The sequence below is a fragment of the Myxine glutinosa genome, chromosome 6 (assembly GCF_964187855.1).
Source record: "Myxine glutinosa chromosome 6, kmMyxGlut1.1, whole genome shotgun sequence".
NCBI lineage: Eukaryota > Metazoa > Chordata > Myxini > Myxiniformes > Myxinidae > Myxine > Myxine glutinosa.
Window position 1 is genome coordinate 70,827,708 of NC_136266.1, and position 16,821 is coordinate 70,844,528.

Below are 16,821 nucleotides of genomic sequence, written 5' to 3' on the forward strand. Positions count from 1 at the left end.
CTGTTCTCATACCTGCTGTCATTGAGGCAGGAATGTGCGGTAGCAGTAGATCAGGTAGCCGGCTTCGGCCCGAACCTAACCTGATCTAACCTCCCAGTTAACGAACTCTACTCGCTCTTGCCCATGTAATTCCCCCTCTCTAACTTCGCCTTGATCCCTTTTAGTTCCCCTTGCCTACATACTCCCCCAATAATCCATTCTGAACTAATATGACCCTCCTAGGCCCACTAATCCCATTGACTACCCTATCTCAAGGCGCATATGGCGATAAACATGATGAGGTGGCATGACCTCACAAGGCTTGCTGGCACAGTAGCTCAATTGAGGGAGGTACAGAGGGAGGTACGGAGGGGAGTGGTGCCTACCCCTATACTAAAATTTGAGACACAATGGGTCCTGGCAAAATCCAATTACCCGACACCATTATTCCAACGGTCGGGTGCCGCAGACATTTAAAAATGGTACAAAGGAGGAGCATCCCTACTCTATCCTAATATTCTCAAAAGCACGTTCATTTTATCATTAAACCCCCCTCTACAGTGGTTCTACACCACCAATTTACCACCCATCATCCCAGGCATTGGTACTCTAACAAATTTGGGATCGGCCCTCAAATTTTCCTCCTGTGCCTCCACACAATATCGTGCTAGGGCAGTGTGGCTTTCCCTGGTGGATTCTCGTTTTAACTCCAAACTCAGCATCTGTGCCACAGGCGTTACCCCTACCTGAGCTACCACACTCCTTAAACTATTATGGGGAAGCCTTTCCTACCTTTCCTCTTCCCATACCATCTCTGGCACGTGGTGCCCGCAACCCACTAGGGATGGTGTGTTCGGCTCACCTTTACTAACTACCTCTTGTTCCTGCCCCTCTGTTCTTCTGCTCAGTTCTCGCATGTTTCTGGCCCTTCCATGGGCCACTAATCATAGTCAAAAGTGGGAAGAGAATGCCAGAACTCCAGCATGAGAGTGGTACCTCCACAACCAGCTAAGGCAGGAATTTGACCACAATTCTCTCGAGAAGGACACCTTGGGATATTGAAAGTCCATCAGCCAATACTGGCAGAAGGGAACACTGCTTAACGTCCCATCTCGTGGATGGCAATCATTGGAGCAACGCCCTGACTGAGAAGCACCGTACCATACAGTTCAGAGTGGGATTGTGAATCGAACCCACACGAGACAGGTCAACCAATGAGCTGTCCCGCCAGGCATCGCCGTCGGGTAATAATACCGTGCCAGGCAGTCAGTCAACAATCAGGTTGAAAGAAACACAAACACTCTCCGGCTGGCATATGAAAACCGAATGCGGTCTGCGTTTGGTTTCCTTTCCTGCGACACAGTCAGTACCCAGAGGGGATCAGAGCAGCTCTTTGGCTGCTAAATTAATCAGACAAGTGGCTAATCCTCAGTAGGAAACCTACTGAGGTGTGGGTTTGTGGCTCATGCTTTAAGCATCTCGGTCTGGAACAGGAACCTTTGCGTGAGGGATATTTTTCCATCTCTCCTTCGATTGCATTTCAGTGTCAGAATGTGAAATGCAAAGCAGTAACTTCTTTCTCTTCCAGGAAAACAATCGTGGGAGGCGAATGTGGGCAATTTTACAGGAAATCCAATTTGAATTCCTTAACTCGTCCTTAACTTGTGCAAAACTTGAGCACCGTTTGCAGGCGCAGATCACGAGGTTGTTTATGATGTAAGCAAAGAAAAGTGTGACGTCAAAACAGGTCTTGTTTTTAAATAAAAACAAAAATTATATGAATACGAGAGTATAGGGAGTTTGTTTTGACAATAAGTATACAATGGACATTAACGGACTTGTGGGTACAAAGTTCACTTTTTAAATGGTGGAATAGATCCTCCCCCTGTATTCATGTTGCTAATCTGTCAATTATGATGTCATCATTACCTGCGCCACCAAAGATGGATGGAGGTTATGTTTTCACCCCTGTCTGTCTGTTTGTCCGTTTGTCTGTCTGTCTGTCTGTCCGTTTGTGAACAAAATATATCAAAAATTTGTGAACGGATTCGGACAAAATTTGGCAGAGAGGTAGCGTATGTGACAAGGACGACACGATTAGATTTTGGTGAAGATCCGGATTCGGATCCGGCTAGTAGAATTTTTTAAGTGATTCTTCACCATTGAGTGATGTGGCCAAAAACGATACAAATCAGGATATCTCAAAAGGTTGTGGACGGATGATTTTGATTAAATGTGAATCTGTATTGTGATTTTCTGGTCTACTCTGGGATACAAAACGTAAACTGTTCACGTGGTCTAGTGCCGTTCTAGTTCAATGACGACATGATAATTAGTGAGTGGTTAATCCACATCGGCTAAGTTACTCCAATTTGACAATCTCGGCTCTGCATATTGATAAAATGTGATGGACCAAGTGACGCTTTTTAATGCTACGCTATAGCTTATGGCCTTATATGGTTTTTGGTTTCTAGCATCTCTCAATCCGGATTGGTCTAGCTGTTGCTAATATACTACATAGATAAAGGTGGGGGTAAAATGGACACCTCTGTATATATATATATATATATATACAACCCCCTGCCTCCCGGAGGTTGGTTTGGCCCAAGTCTTTCACGAACCGGCTGTCCATGCTTGACGTTCGACTGAAGATACAGGAATTTGTAATTTGTTCAGGATGCCGGCGATAACTCGCCTAATATTCACGAAAGACTATGTAGGATCTTTATTGTGTTCCAACGACCAGTGCTGAGACAGACGAGTCCTCCGAATTTATGTCCGTCCGAGGGACGGCACACATATCGAGACCTCGCCCTGCATGCAAAGCACCAGGATGGAAGCTTATAGCTGATCCCAAATTCGAACCAAGGTTAGAAAGCTCAGAGACGAATGTGCATACCCGAGGGCTAACCCAACAGTCCTCCTTCTGTTCAGTATACTGAACATTGTTCGTTTCAAATCGCCCGTTACATGCCACCAGTGGGATAGCTCTCTGGTCAATCAATCAATAAATCTATCAATAAAAACATCAACTTATTTTGTGTTGCTTTTCATTTAAGAGCAAAATGTCGATGGGGACTTTCATGACACTGAACATAATATAACTAACTCAATGCAAATTCGAGGTGATCTATAGGAAAGGGAAAGCATTTGTTCGTGAGTTTAAAAAATGGACGTCTTTTGTAATATCCAAAGTTAGCTGTTCCTTATGTAAATAAATAAGCCTCAATCTTTCCTTGAAGTTTAACAGGAGGGTGGGAGAAAGGGAAGGGAGGGAGAGGTTCAGAGGAAGTGAAAAGATGATTTTCAATATAAATAAATAAATACAGATTTCACATCCAATGATATTAAATATCAATCTTCTGAGATTATTGATTATTAACTCGAAGGCTATACCCTCAGAAGTATGTGTATAGTGTGTGCATGTTTATACAGTAACGTGAAAAAGTAAGTACACCCCATGTAAAGTTTTGACTTTTTCAACATATTTCAACATACAGCTATTTGATCTTCATTTCAACAATATTGATAGATAAAGGTGATATAATATAACAAATATCATGAAACATTTACATTTTGTAGTCCATTGTATAATTTAAATAAACATAAATGCAAATTTTGCATGTGGAAAAAGTAAGTACACCCTTGGCTCTAACAGGTGGTATTTATTGCCCCCTTTGGCAGGAACAACCTCAAGTAGGCGTTTCTTATAACTGTCTACCAGTCTCTGACATCGACTGGGAGAAATTTTTGCCCACTCCTCCATGCAGAATTATTTCAGCTGTGCGATGTTTGAGGGGTTTCTTGCATGCACAGCTCGTTTCAAATCCCCCCACAACATCTCGATGGGATTTAGATCCGGGCTTTGGCTTGGCCATTCCAGAATCCTCCATTTCTTTCTTTTCAGCCACTCCTTGGTGGATTTACTGGTATGTTTTGGGTCATTGTCATGTTGCAAGGTCCACCTTCGGTTGAGCTTCAACTTTCCGACAGATGGCCTCACATTATCCTCAAGCACGCTCTGGTACAATGAAGAATCCATAGTGGATTCTATGATGGTGATCTGCCCAGGCCCTGATGCAGCAAAGCTGCCCCAAACCATAATATTTCCACCATCATGCTTTACCGTTGGTATCAGGTTCTTGTGGTCAAATGCTGTCTTTGGTTTTCGCCAAACATGTCTTCTGGTACTGTGGCCAAATATCTCTACCTTTGACTCATCTGTCCAGAGCACATTGTTCCAGAAGTGCTGGTCTTTGCCTAGGTGTTCATTGGCAAACTTTAGTCTTACCCTGATGTTCTTTCTGGAGAGCAAAGGTTTCCTCCTGGCACACCTCCCATGTAGATCAAATTTGTGCAGCCTCTTTCTAATGGTAGACTCGTGCACTTTGACATCAACAGTGGCAAGAGCTACCTGTAGGTCCCGTGATTACATTCTGGGGTTCTTAGAGACTTCTTTCAGCATCTTGTGGTCTGCTCTTGGGCTGAACTTGCTGGGGCGGCCTGGCCTGAACAAGTTGGCAGTTGTTTGAAATCTTCTCCACTTGTAGATGATCTTCCAGACAGTCGAATGATTTAATTCAAATTGTTTGGAGATCTTTTTAAATCCCTTCCCAGACTTGTAGGCATCTATAACCTTCTTTCTGAAGGCCTCAGAGAGCTCTTTTGATCTAGGCATGGTGACGCCGCACACTTCAACAACAATGAGCAAACCAAACGAAATGTCTGAGGTTTAAATAAGACAAGTTCCTCCAAGATACTCTCTAACGATGTTCTAATCATTTGCACCTGAGCTGGTGCACCTGATTCTAATTTTAGGTATTTGAAGTAGTGATAAATGTAGGGGTGTACTTACTTTTTCCACATGCGAAATTTGCATTTATGTTTATTTAAATTATACAATGGACTACAAAATGTAAATGTTTCATCATATTTGTTATACTAGGGCATGCCCGTACTATATATATATCTAAAATTATATCCCCCCCCTCTATTTACATGAAATGGTTTGGTTCATGAAATGTTTTGGTTCATTCGCAACGCCAAAGCGAACGGCGAACGCTTTACATGAAATGGTTTGGTTCATGAAATGTTTTGGACCATTCGCAACGCCAAAGCGAACGGCGAACGGCTTGCGAGTACAGTGACAATCCCCCCCCCCCCCCCCCCTCTATTTACATGAAATGGTTTTTATTAGTTTTAAAACATAGTTTAACGCCAACATAGCGCCAACATAGTTTGCAAACGTGAAATAAATGAATACGCTCTCAAATGTGCCATCCGAGGCAGAGTGTGTTCGCCACGTTCGGCACACGCGATAGCTCGCTGCTCTCTGATTGGTTGAATCGTTTTTTGGACATAGCTCGGTAAGTAATTGTCCGATTAATATGAAACCTTGAAAAGGCACATCCTCGGGTCCCCAGCAATATACCTGGCAAGTTTAAAGTATATCGGACCCGTGGTTGTCGAGAAACAGCGGTCACAGACAAACAAACAAACAAACACACAGAGATTACTGGAATTATAGATAGATTATATCACCTTTATCTGTCAATATTGTTGAAATGAAGATCAAATAGCTGTATGTTGAAATATGTTGAAAAAGTCAAAACTTTACATGGGGTGTACTTACTTTTTCATGTGACTGTATAATATATATATATATATATATATATATATATATATATATATATATATATATATATATATATATATATATATATACATATATATATATATACAAGCATGCATACATACATAAAAAATTTAATGGGATGTAAAAGTATGAATTTTTTTCATACTTTTATTTCATTCATTTCATTCATTCAAAGTATGAATAAAAAAGGAAATTTAATAATTGAGACATGATAACAAAAGAAGTCATTGTAATATGAAACTAAAAGCACTTTCAAGTAATTTTGAGGAACTCCTAAGGATACAACAACACTTATTAAATAGGAAAAAATCAAATCTGTTTTTACATTCAATCAATAACCAGTGTGTCCCCCTTATTCCTTCAGAATGCCTCAACTACACTTGTGATTGATTTAATTAGTTTATGGATTATCTTTGATTCAATCTTTTCGCACCAGTGTTGTAATGAACTCCAGAGCATAGTCAGACTGCTCGCATAAATTATATCTTTGTCTCAAATCTATACACCCTTCATTGATTCTGTTAAGGGAACGTGTCAGTCAATACGAACTATAATAAATTAAAGAATATGGATACATATCTTCAATATTATGACAAATTCGTGTTTGAAATCGTGATTTGAGAAAATATGTAATATTGCTTTGGACAGAAAGTTCATCCTACAATTCAAGGTGAAGGATATTAATCTGTCCCTCATTCTCTCTAATATCAGCTCACATGATTAACAACTTTTAAAGCCAACTTTATCAGAGAAAGAATAAAGTACAAAGTTCTATGAAAGTTTACTAAAAGTTAAAACTGATTTTTTTTCCATATTTTTTTCAGGAATTCCATCGACGTTCTTTCCCTGCTCTCCAAAATTACAAAGAGGACATGTCTGTAAGACGTGGAATTATGGGCGAGGCTTTCACATACATCGTATCGACACATTTTTAGTTTTACCAAAAGTGAAATCCATAGTAAATACCCGATTCAGATTGGAATTGCCGAATCTTGTAATAGGGATGCTTCATCTCCCTTTTGAGCTCGGAAAGTGCTTTTCGCATTTCTAAAGCATTTCCTAACAATGTACTTTCATGGCCACGTCATTATGTTACACTGTACTTGTATGTTTAGCTCGTTTGTAACACTCAGTCACCATGGTAACGTCAACGATAAAGCTGAATAAAGTTACGATCACTCATGAAGGTCCTAGGAATTTGAAAACCATCTGCAGCAACTCGTTTCCATTCGGAGTAATAATGGAGGTGTGGTCCTCCCCATGCTGACAACACATACAAGCACGCAGGTCTACCTGAGTGTGGGTGAACCCCCCTTCCCCCCATCCCCACAGTTAAAGTGGATGGTAGCTTCATCTCGAGATAAAGTGTATGACCAGCGACCACCCTCTTTTCATACCCATACTATAAGTAAAGTTGATGACTGCTCTCCCTTCTTCTCTATTTCACAGGTAAAGTTGGTGGTCATTCCATTCCCCACCCCCATCCTACAGGTAAGGTGGAAGAATAGTAATATGTTACAAGTATCATTGATCACATTTCTTGATCGTGATATCTGTCGTGACTGTAATTCCATCCTCTTGTTCATTATCTCTATCATTTTGTATTCTATATTTTTCCAATCAACGGTTATTTAACAATCCTTCATGTTGTCACATTGATTTATTGATTTCGACAAATAAGTTCATCTTTTTCCGTCCCACAGAAGGATAATCTTGTTCACAAAGTGTTGTTTGGAGCCTAAACAAGTGCAGCAAAAGATAGTTTCCACTAAAACTTAAGTAGCTTATAAATGCGCAATTTCATTATCAAAGGTGTGCAGCAGGTAAACAACTTGGGAAAAAAATGGAGTGTTTTAATAGATTAAAAGCATACATGTCGGATTGTCGGTTTTCTAAAACTCCAATGACTGAGTGCAGCGTCATAAAAATGAGTTTTATAACATGAAGAAGAAGAATATGGCCAAGAGCTCCTGAATGCAATTCCTTTGAGCTGCAAACACGAATACAGTATCACAACACACATGTAACAAGTGAAATAAATTATATTTCTAAAGGTTTAGGATTTTCAGTTATACACTCCAAAACAATTATTTACTTAAACCTTTAACAGCATCACACAATGTACATTATAACCACTAGCAACGGTACCCGCCCTATGGGGGTGGCTTCAATTTGGAGGCCCAAATTAAGAGGCAAAATATCAGAAATTGAAGGCTTTTTTTTTTTTTTTTTTACGATTTATGTAAACATCCGTTAAATCATATCACACGCAAATCATCAAAATCTAAACAGTATTTGTAGAATTTCAATAAAAGCCACATCACTGTTCCTATCAGTAAATGTTATTCCATCGTGTTTGGAAAAACTGGAAAATTTGAAAAATTGGAAAATTGGGAAAAAATTGGAAAAACAATATAGCATATTTTACTCCAGGGGGTCCCAGGATTACCCACCAAAATTTCGTTGCGATCGGTTCAGCCGTTTTTGCGGTACCTGGGAACAGACAGACGGACAGACGGACAGACATTTGGTGAATTATAGTAAGATTTGAAGGGTATATCCATTGCACCGACTAAGGACCTAAAGCTTTGCTCCAGCGAAGAAGCCGAGCTTTGCAAATTGTGTATATTGGAGGCAGAGGATGCTTTATGACATCAAAAATAGCTTGTGCTTTTTTTTCTTTACAGGAACGAGGCTCAGGGAAGAGCATGATATCTGAGAGTGAGACAGACGTCAAGGGAATGAATGAACAGGAAAATAGAAGAGGCAGGAAAGGAGGAAACATTTGAAACTAACATGTAAGATGGTTGGGTTAGGAAAGGTTAAAGGGGTAATAAAGATCACGGGTCATAATTGGGGATGATAAGAGAATTTTGAATTGCGGATGACTTTATGTCTGGATATCAGTACAAAATATGAAAACTTCAAGCTGAAAAATCATTGTTGGATATGAAGGATTCAAACTCCCTGAAACACCAATTCCATTTCTTTTTTTAAATTATCGTAATATATTGCTTCAAAGCACATTTCTAATATTGTATATTCCATTGAATAATACAGAAAATAGTTTGCAAGCTTCATGCAGGTTCAACTGACAAAGAATGTCTAAACTCTTCTTTTTTTCTCAAACGTTATTGCACCTGGAAGAAGGTAAGTTATCACACTTTGGTATTCCATGTGGTTTGGTCTGATTGTTCACCGCCGATTCACCCCCCTGTCGGCTGCTGCCGGTCATTCCTTCGGAATTCCCTGGGACTCTTTGAAGTCCCAAGCTAAAACGGTGTTGCAGCGACCACAACAGGCCGGCACGAATGGGTTGACAAGGTCTAGTCCGTGTGGATTTTTTTTTTGCGGTACCCATTTGGAGAGCATTAAGGCACCAGATGCCTCTGCAATCTGCAAGTACCTTTTATCCCACGGTTTGCGAATCAAAAAAGGGGCGTAATGAAATTCACACTGACGTCACAAAAGGGCTCGTGTTGTGGCATTTTTGTTATTAGAATTTGACTTCTGCTGTGAGCAGAAATAATTTGCTTTATAACTGTATGTACATGTTTGTGCATACGTGGTCTACAAATGATTGAGCAATCATGAAATCATATTGAAAAAGGGTTCTAAAGATGGAATGATTGTCGCTGGCATTTCATCACTAAGATCATTGTCTTTCAATGGGGCATCATGGCTTTTCATCACTCAGAATATGGCCTTTCATTGCGAAGATAGTTGGCTGTTATCACCAAGATCTTGGTATTTTATCGCTAGAAATAGTGGCCTTTCGTTGATAAGATAGTTGGCTTCCATTGCTGAGATGATGGCCGTTCCTAACTGAAATTTTGGCCTATCATCACTGAGACCATGGCCGATCATTACCGACACCGAGGCCTGTCATTGCTGAGACCGTGGCCAGTCATTGCTGAGACCGTGGCCTGTCATTGCTGAGACCGTGGCCAGTCATTGCTGAGACCATGGCCTATCATTGCTGACACCGAGGCCTGTCATTGCTGAGACCGTGGCCAGTCATTGCTGAGACCGTGGCCAGTCATTGCTGAGACCGTGGCCTGTCATTGCTGAGACCGTGGCCAGTCATTGCTGAGACCGTGGCCTGTCATTGCTGAGACCATGGCCTATCATTGCTGACACCGAGGCCTGTCATTGCTGAGACCGTGGCAGGTCATAGCTGAGACCATGACCTGTCATCGCTGAGACTGTAGCCTGTCATCACTGAGACCGTGGCCTGTCATAGCTGAGACCATGATGTGTCATGTCTGAGACCGTAGCCTGTCATCGCTGAGACCGTAGCCTGTCATCGTTGAGACCATGGCCTATCATCTCTGAGACCGTAGCCTGTCATCGCTGAGACCGTAGCCTGTCATCGCTGAGACCTTAGCCTGTCATCGCTGAGACCGAAGCCTGTCTTCGCTGAGACCATGACCTATCATCGCTGAGACCGTAGCCTGGCATCGCTGAGACCGTAGCCTGTCATCGCTGAGACCATGGCCTATCACCTCTGAGACCGTAGCCTGTCATCTCTGAGACCCTGACCTATCATCGCTGACACCGTAGCCTGTCATCGCTGAGACCGTAGCCTGTCATCGCTGAGACCGTAGCCTGTCATCGCTGAGACCGTAGCCTGTCATCTCTGAGACCCTGACCTATCATCGCTGACACCGTAGCCTGTCATCGCTGAGACCGTAGCCTGTCATCGCTGAGACCGTAGCCTGTCTTCGCTGAGACCGTAGCCTGTCATCGCTGAGACCATGACTTGTCATCGCTGAGACCATAGCCTGTTATCGCTGAGACGATGGCTTGTCATCTCTGAGGCCATGACCTGTCATCGCTGAGACCAAAGCCTGTCATCGCTGAGACCATAGCCTGTCATCACAGAGACCGTAGCCTGGCATCGCTGAGACTATGACCTGTCATTGCTGAGACCATGACCTGTCATCGCTGAGACCATGACCTGTCATCGCTGAGACCATGACCTGTCATCTCTGAGACCATGACCTGTCATCGCTGAGACCATGACCTGTCATCGCTGAAACCGTATCCTGTCATCTCTGAGACCATAGCCTGTCATCGCTGAGACCGTAGCCTGTCATCCCTGAGACCCTGGCCTGTCATCTCTGATACCATAGCCTGTCATCTCTGAGACGATGACCTGTCATCGCTGACACCATCGCCTGTCATAGCTGAGACCGTAGCCTGTCATCTCTGATACCATGGCCTATCATCTCTGAGACCATGACCTGTCATCTCAGAGACCATGACCTGTCATCTTTGAGACCGTAGCCTTTCCTCGCTGATACCATGACCTGTCATCGCTGAGACCGTAGCCGGTCATTGCTGAGACTATGGCTTGTCATCTCTGAGACCATGACCTGTCATCGCTGAGACCATAGCCTGTCATCTCTGAGACCGTAGCCTGTCATCTCTGAGACCGTGACCTGTCATCTCTGAGACCGTGACCTGTCATCTCTGAGACCATGACCTGTCATCTCAGAGACCATGACCTATCATCGCTGAGACCATAGCCTGTCATCTCTGAGACCGTAGTCTGTCATCTCTGAGACCGTGACCTGTCATCTCTGAGACCGTGACCTGTCATCTCTGATACCATGGCCTGTCATCTCTGAGACCATGACCTGTCATCTCAGAGACCATGACCTGTCATCTTTGAGACCGTAGCCTTTCCTCGCTGATACCATGACCTGTCATCGCTGAGACCGTAGCCGGTCATTGCTGAGACTATGGCTTGTCATCTCTGAGACCATGACCTGTCATCGCTGAGACCATAGCCTGTCATCGCTGAGACCGTAGCCTGTCATCTCTGAGACCGTGATCTGTCATCTCTGAGACCGTGACCTGTCATCTCTGAGACCGTGACCTGTCATCTCTGAGACCGTGACCTGTCATCGCTGAGACCGTAGGCTGTCATCGCTGAGACCGTAGCATCGCATTAAAAGTCAATGAATCAAAACAGTTATTTTTCTGCTTGGTTTTTTAAAATAAAAATTTAATTATTTTAACTGAACAATCACCTCCATGAACTTTGCCAACAACACATAATATGTGCATAAAAAACGATTTCCCAAAATCCCCCAAAAAATTAAATTAGGATAGTTTACTTGTGTTATTTATTCAAATTACAAAGTAAAGCATTTTGTTAAAGCAAGGAGGGTTATGGAAGAGGGACTAAATTCAAGGGCAGAAAGAAAACCAATCTCCACTGAATGCTCAATAATTTACCAGAGCAATTACACAAAAATTACCCAAATTTTACCCAGAAATCAAAAAAGTCCTATTTTCTGCGAAACAATCTTGGATGAAGTTGAGCAATTTGGAGTTTTCATCGACATGCAATTAGCTGCCGTAACTAAGAAGCAAACATTCGTGCATCGAAGAAAATTTACACAAGTGTTCGTCTCGACCTATCAGGTGAAAACACTTGCAGATTATATCGATTAATGCAATATATATATATATATATATATATATATATATATATATATATATATATATATATATATATATATAATTTTATGGATATCGCCCCAGACAAGGCATAGTCACTTGAGGTAAGGGGCTAAGAGAAAGTTGCATTAAATATAAAATATATATATATATAAAATATAATATATAAGTTTATAACAATAATTGCATTGCGAAAATTCATTGCGTGGGTTCCATCCACACCGTGAAACATTTGAGGTCGTAAGCGTAACCTCGCCCAGAGTTGTTGATTCAGCTGTGTTCCCACGAGACGTTTACTCACTCCTTGGCTGCGCAACATCTACACATCCGGGTACAAATGGCCGCGCATGCGCACAAGCCCCGCCGCGCCGGCGCTCGAAATCGAACACGCGAACATTCTGCCTCAACTGAAAAAAGCGGTTTTATTTAATTTCGACCAGTTCATATATAAGCATGGAGGGTACAGCATATACAAATGGAGGTCTGGCAAGAATATGTGCATAACAGCATCGTAATACTATATATATATATATATATATATATATATATATATATATATATATATATATATATATATATATATATATATATATATATATATATATATATATATATATATATATATATATATATATATCTGTATAATCTATATATTTAAAATGTCGCTGAGGTTTTAACAGCATAATTATAAAACTTTAAAGTATATTTAATGCATTGCTGCATTTTCTGTAATGAACGTTGTCCGTTAGCCCAGACAACGTTATTCACCCCAACAAACTCAGTGGTGACATTTGAAAAGTTCAAACTAATTACAAATAAATTACCATTGTAATATCTCAATGTCAATTTCAATGACTGCGGTAGTGCTGATGATAATAATAATAATAATAATAATATTATTAATTAAAATGCATAAAAAGCACAGCAGTAGAAAGAGACACGTTGGCTGCATTCCCCAATCGTTGCAAGCTTAAGATTATTTTGGGAAGTCACCTTGTCGGACGTCCTGGAACGATCGATTATAATTATTGCATCGATAAAGAAATAATGATCGATCATTTGTTTCCGCTCCCGCAACGACCTCCGTTTTAGCGATTTGAACTCTTGGCGGCGACAATGTGTCCTCCAACCTCGTCGTTTGGTAACACTTGCATAGAGGCATCTTCGAATGCTATGACGTCATAATTCAAGTCATTGTCCGTTCACTCACTGTCCTTCCGCCCATGCAGGTAGGCTTGATTGTGGGCCTGTAAACGAAAAAAAAAAAAAAAGAGAAAGAAGTTTAAGGTGTTTCTCGAACAATCCAGAGAAACATTTTGTATTTAAATTGGTCACGGATAACGGGTGCGAGATGGAATAGTCCCCCAACATAAAGAAACTAGAACGGCACTCAGTAGAGAGCATACCTCCACCTGGTTGGCCATATCACTCAATGGTGAAGAATCACTTAAAAATTAATTCCACTCGTTGGATCCGGATCCGGATCTTCACCGAAATTGAATCGATTCTTCCTTGTCACACACACAACCTGTCCAACAAGTGTCGTCCAAATCCGTCCACAACTTTTGGAGATATCCTGCTATGTATAGTTTTTGGGCCCCTATCTCCCAATGGTGAAGAATCACTTTAAAACTCTACTAGCCGGATCCGGATCTTCACCAAAATTTAATCGATTCTTCCTTGTCACACACAAAACCTGTCCAACAAGTTTTGTCCAATACATCCACAACTTTTTGAGATATCCTGCTATGTATAGTTTTTGCCCTATCTCCCAATGGTGAAGAATCACTTTAAAAATTCTAGTAGCCGGATCCGGATCCACATCTTCACCAAATCGAATCATTTGGTCCTTGTCACATACGCTACATCTCTGCCAAATTTCGTCCGAATCCGTCCACAAAGTTTTGAGATATTTGTTCACAACCGGACAAACAAACATCCACCTTTGGTGGCGGAGGTAATGACGGAGCAAAATGTTTACGTCGAATCGATCGCTTCCTCCATGGTTTTGTTTTGCTTTCTTTTCTCTATCCGGAACGAAAAGTGAACATATACTTTACAAGGGGAAAAATACGTCACATACTTTACAAAATACGTCTGGAAACGTCGATGTGATGAATGAAACGGAAAGAAGCCATTGATGCTTGATTGAACGTAACGATGTAATTTAATCAATGAATTAAAGAGCCCGCGCTTCATTAATATGGGATCTGGTGCCAAACATTAGTTATTTGGAAATGGTCTGCCGTGGGAGTATGAGTGTGGACCCGGGTCTACTCAACGAGTGACCAGGCACGGACGACCCTATTAACAAGTCGCCCAATTCTGTGCCATTTAACAATGAAGTCACCCAATCTGTGATTATGATGCGACTACCGACATCAAAAACGGCCCTTTCACACCTCCGACACGTGATACCAGAGGGCGACGATGCAGGGTCACACTAGACCCACGGCTAGCCCGACATCATGGACCGCGTCCACGTGGCACACGTCAAGAAGACCATGAATGACGGTGCTCCGTTACCGACGGGTGCTTCATGCGAGGAACTCGGTCACACGAGGAGGACGTTTGGCCCATCATGCCTGTGCTGCAAAATCAAACTGGGAAATCAACTTAGCTTCCATGATTCGAGTTAACATTCTTCCGACTTTGAATTGAGAATTCCATGAATAACGAACATGTTTTTTTATGTATTCCAGCATTTATAATACTTTATGGGATGTTAAGGATTTTTTTTTTAGCATTTAATTTCTTTCACATATACAGGGGGAACCTGCCCCAGATCCATGGAATCCTCATGAAGCTTTCTTGGAAATACTACATGAAAAGGACATTGCACACGTTCGGCGTACGTACGTCTTTAATGTACAACGTGCACTTTCCAAAGAATGCATTTGCGAATATACACAGTTTATGGAAAGTACAAGAATGTCTGCGGGTTTTCGATGTTCATACAACACTCCCGTGCTCTTCCAACAAATTGGCACGAAGATTGGGAATTATTTTCATGACGTCACAGCTTGCATCTCGCCGACTTGTGCAGGAGGGGTCGTCCCATTTATATCCATAGGTGTTAGTAAATCTCCAGGGGCGTTTGTACAAGATGCCTACAAGCGACGGTCCCTCGGCACAGTCTGCGCGGACGGGGTGTGACGACGGTCGTGCATGGTACCTGTTCACGTGGGGTCAGAGCGTGGCGGACATGGACCACGCACCCTCCATGCGCCACACGGAAAACGCGTAGCTCAGTCTCTCGTGGGCCACGTAGCTACAGGCGGCGGCGAGACGCGCGTCGCCAGGACCCTCGCCCACTCCGGGAGACCCTCCGGTGGAGTCGGCACTCTGCAGAACCTGGTACAGAAAGTCGATGTAGCGCGTCGCCAACTTCAGCGTCTGGATCTTGCTGAGTTTGTCCGAAGGCAGCGTCGGGATGATCTGCCGCAGAGCCCCGAACGCTTCGTTCAGGGACTGCGTGCGCTGACGCTCTCGGACGTTCGCCAGGATTCTCTGTTGGAGAAGCTCCTCGCCAGACGGCGGGCTTCCTTCGCAAAACGTTGGGTCTCCGGATACCGGTGGTGCGGGTGCACCCAAAACGGTCACTCGCCGACTTCGCTTGCCGTTACAACCCGCCTCGGGTCTCCCTGCGCCTCCGGGATGACGTTTCCTCCCGTTACGACGACTCGAAGCCGGACGCTCACCCTCCTCCTCGCTGGGAAGTGAGTGGGACAACGCGCTCAGTGGGGAGCTCGCTGGAGACTCCATGTATGGTCTCCTCGGTCTAGCATCAACCCCGCATGCTCAGACGGTTATTCGCTCCAGCCTGGAGATTAATCGCCCAACGGACCAGATATTCGCACCGTGCGCCTCGGCTTGACCGCTTCGGGGAAGATTTTTTTGGCCCCACGTTCGCTCCATGTGTCATTTTATGGAGTTCCGCCACGCCCCCTCGCGTAATACGCCCCGCCCCTCGCGTAATACGTCCCGCCCCTATCCGCACGGCTTCGATCCACGTTCGCATCCGTCGAACCGAATCGTAAGAACCTGGGAAGTGGTCGGCGCACTTTTTAACGTCTCCCAGATGTTTCGACCTCTGAACTGCCCCTGGTAATTGAATTTCGTGGCAGGCATTCTTAAAACCCCGTCGCAGCGAAATTAGTTGGCCGTTCGTGTTGCGGTTGCAAAACGCCATGGTCGAATCATCGAACAAAGCAGCCTTTTGTAAGAAAGTAGGAACTAATATCCGCAGATACATTCGAGGAAAAGAACTAACGAACGTCATTGAGACGTTCGGAACAAAGTTAACATGTCGGAGAACTGTAAACTAGAACTCGAATAGAACGTTTATATAGGGGGGGGGGGGGGGGGCATGATGGTGTTTTATAGATTACCCACAATTCATTGAAGCACAAATTTGACCATTTCTTTCTGGATCCACTATGTTCGACACTCAAACGATCATAGTTTCTGATGTGGGCATCACAGGTGTTATGCACTAGGAGGGGTTTCAATCTCAATGAAACAAGGTGTTCTTCCACCCATAAAGACACTTTACTCGTGGTACCGACTCGAGGACCTCACTTGAGTTGTGTCGAAACACATTGCAAGTTCGTCATATATAGATGAACGGAGTTCGGAAGTTTCCCCCGAATGATATAACGAAGTTAAACAACAAACAGACCGATTCGGGCCGACAGGACGGTCCAGAGTACTCC

General features: G+C 43.0%; 1 protein-coding gene across 3 annotated transcripts in view; it reads right to left on the reverse strand.

Moving 5' to 3' along the window:
* Positions 1-16,266, reverse strand: part of LOC137429952 (twist-related protein 2) — a 36,388-nt gene extending 20,122 nt beyond the window's left edge. Inside the window, exons 1-2 of one of the 3 annotated variants that reach the window (XM_068120341.2) lie at positions 15,282-16,051; positions 12,737-13,353 (exon numbers count right to left, since the gene is read on the reverse strand). In XM_068120341.2, the coding sequence (XP_067976442.1) occupies positions 15,296-15,871 (576 nt within the window). In that variant the 5' untranslated portion in view covers positions 15,872-16,051 and the 3' untranslated portion in view covers positions 12,737-13,353; positions 15,282-15,295. Of the gene's footprint in view, positions 1-12,736; positions 13,354-15,281 lie in introns of those variants that run through there. The other 2 variants (XR_010984979.2, XM_068120340.2) reach the window with 2 other exon arrangements.
* Between the last annotated feature and the right edge of the window lie 555 nt (positions 16,267-16,821).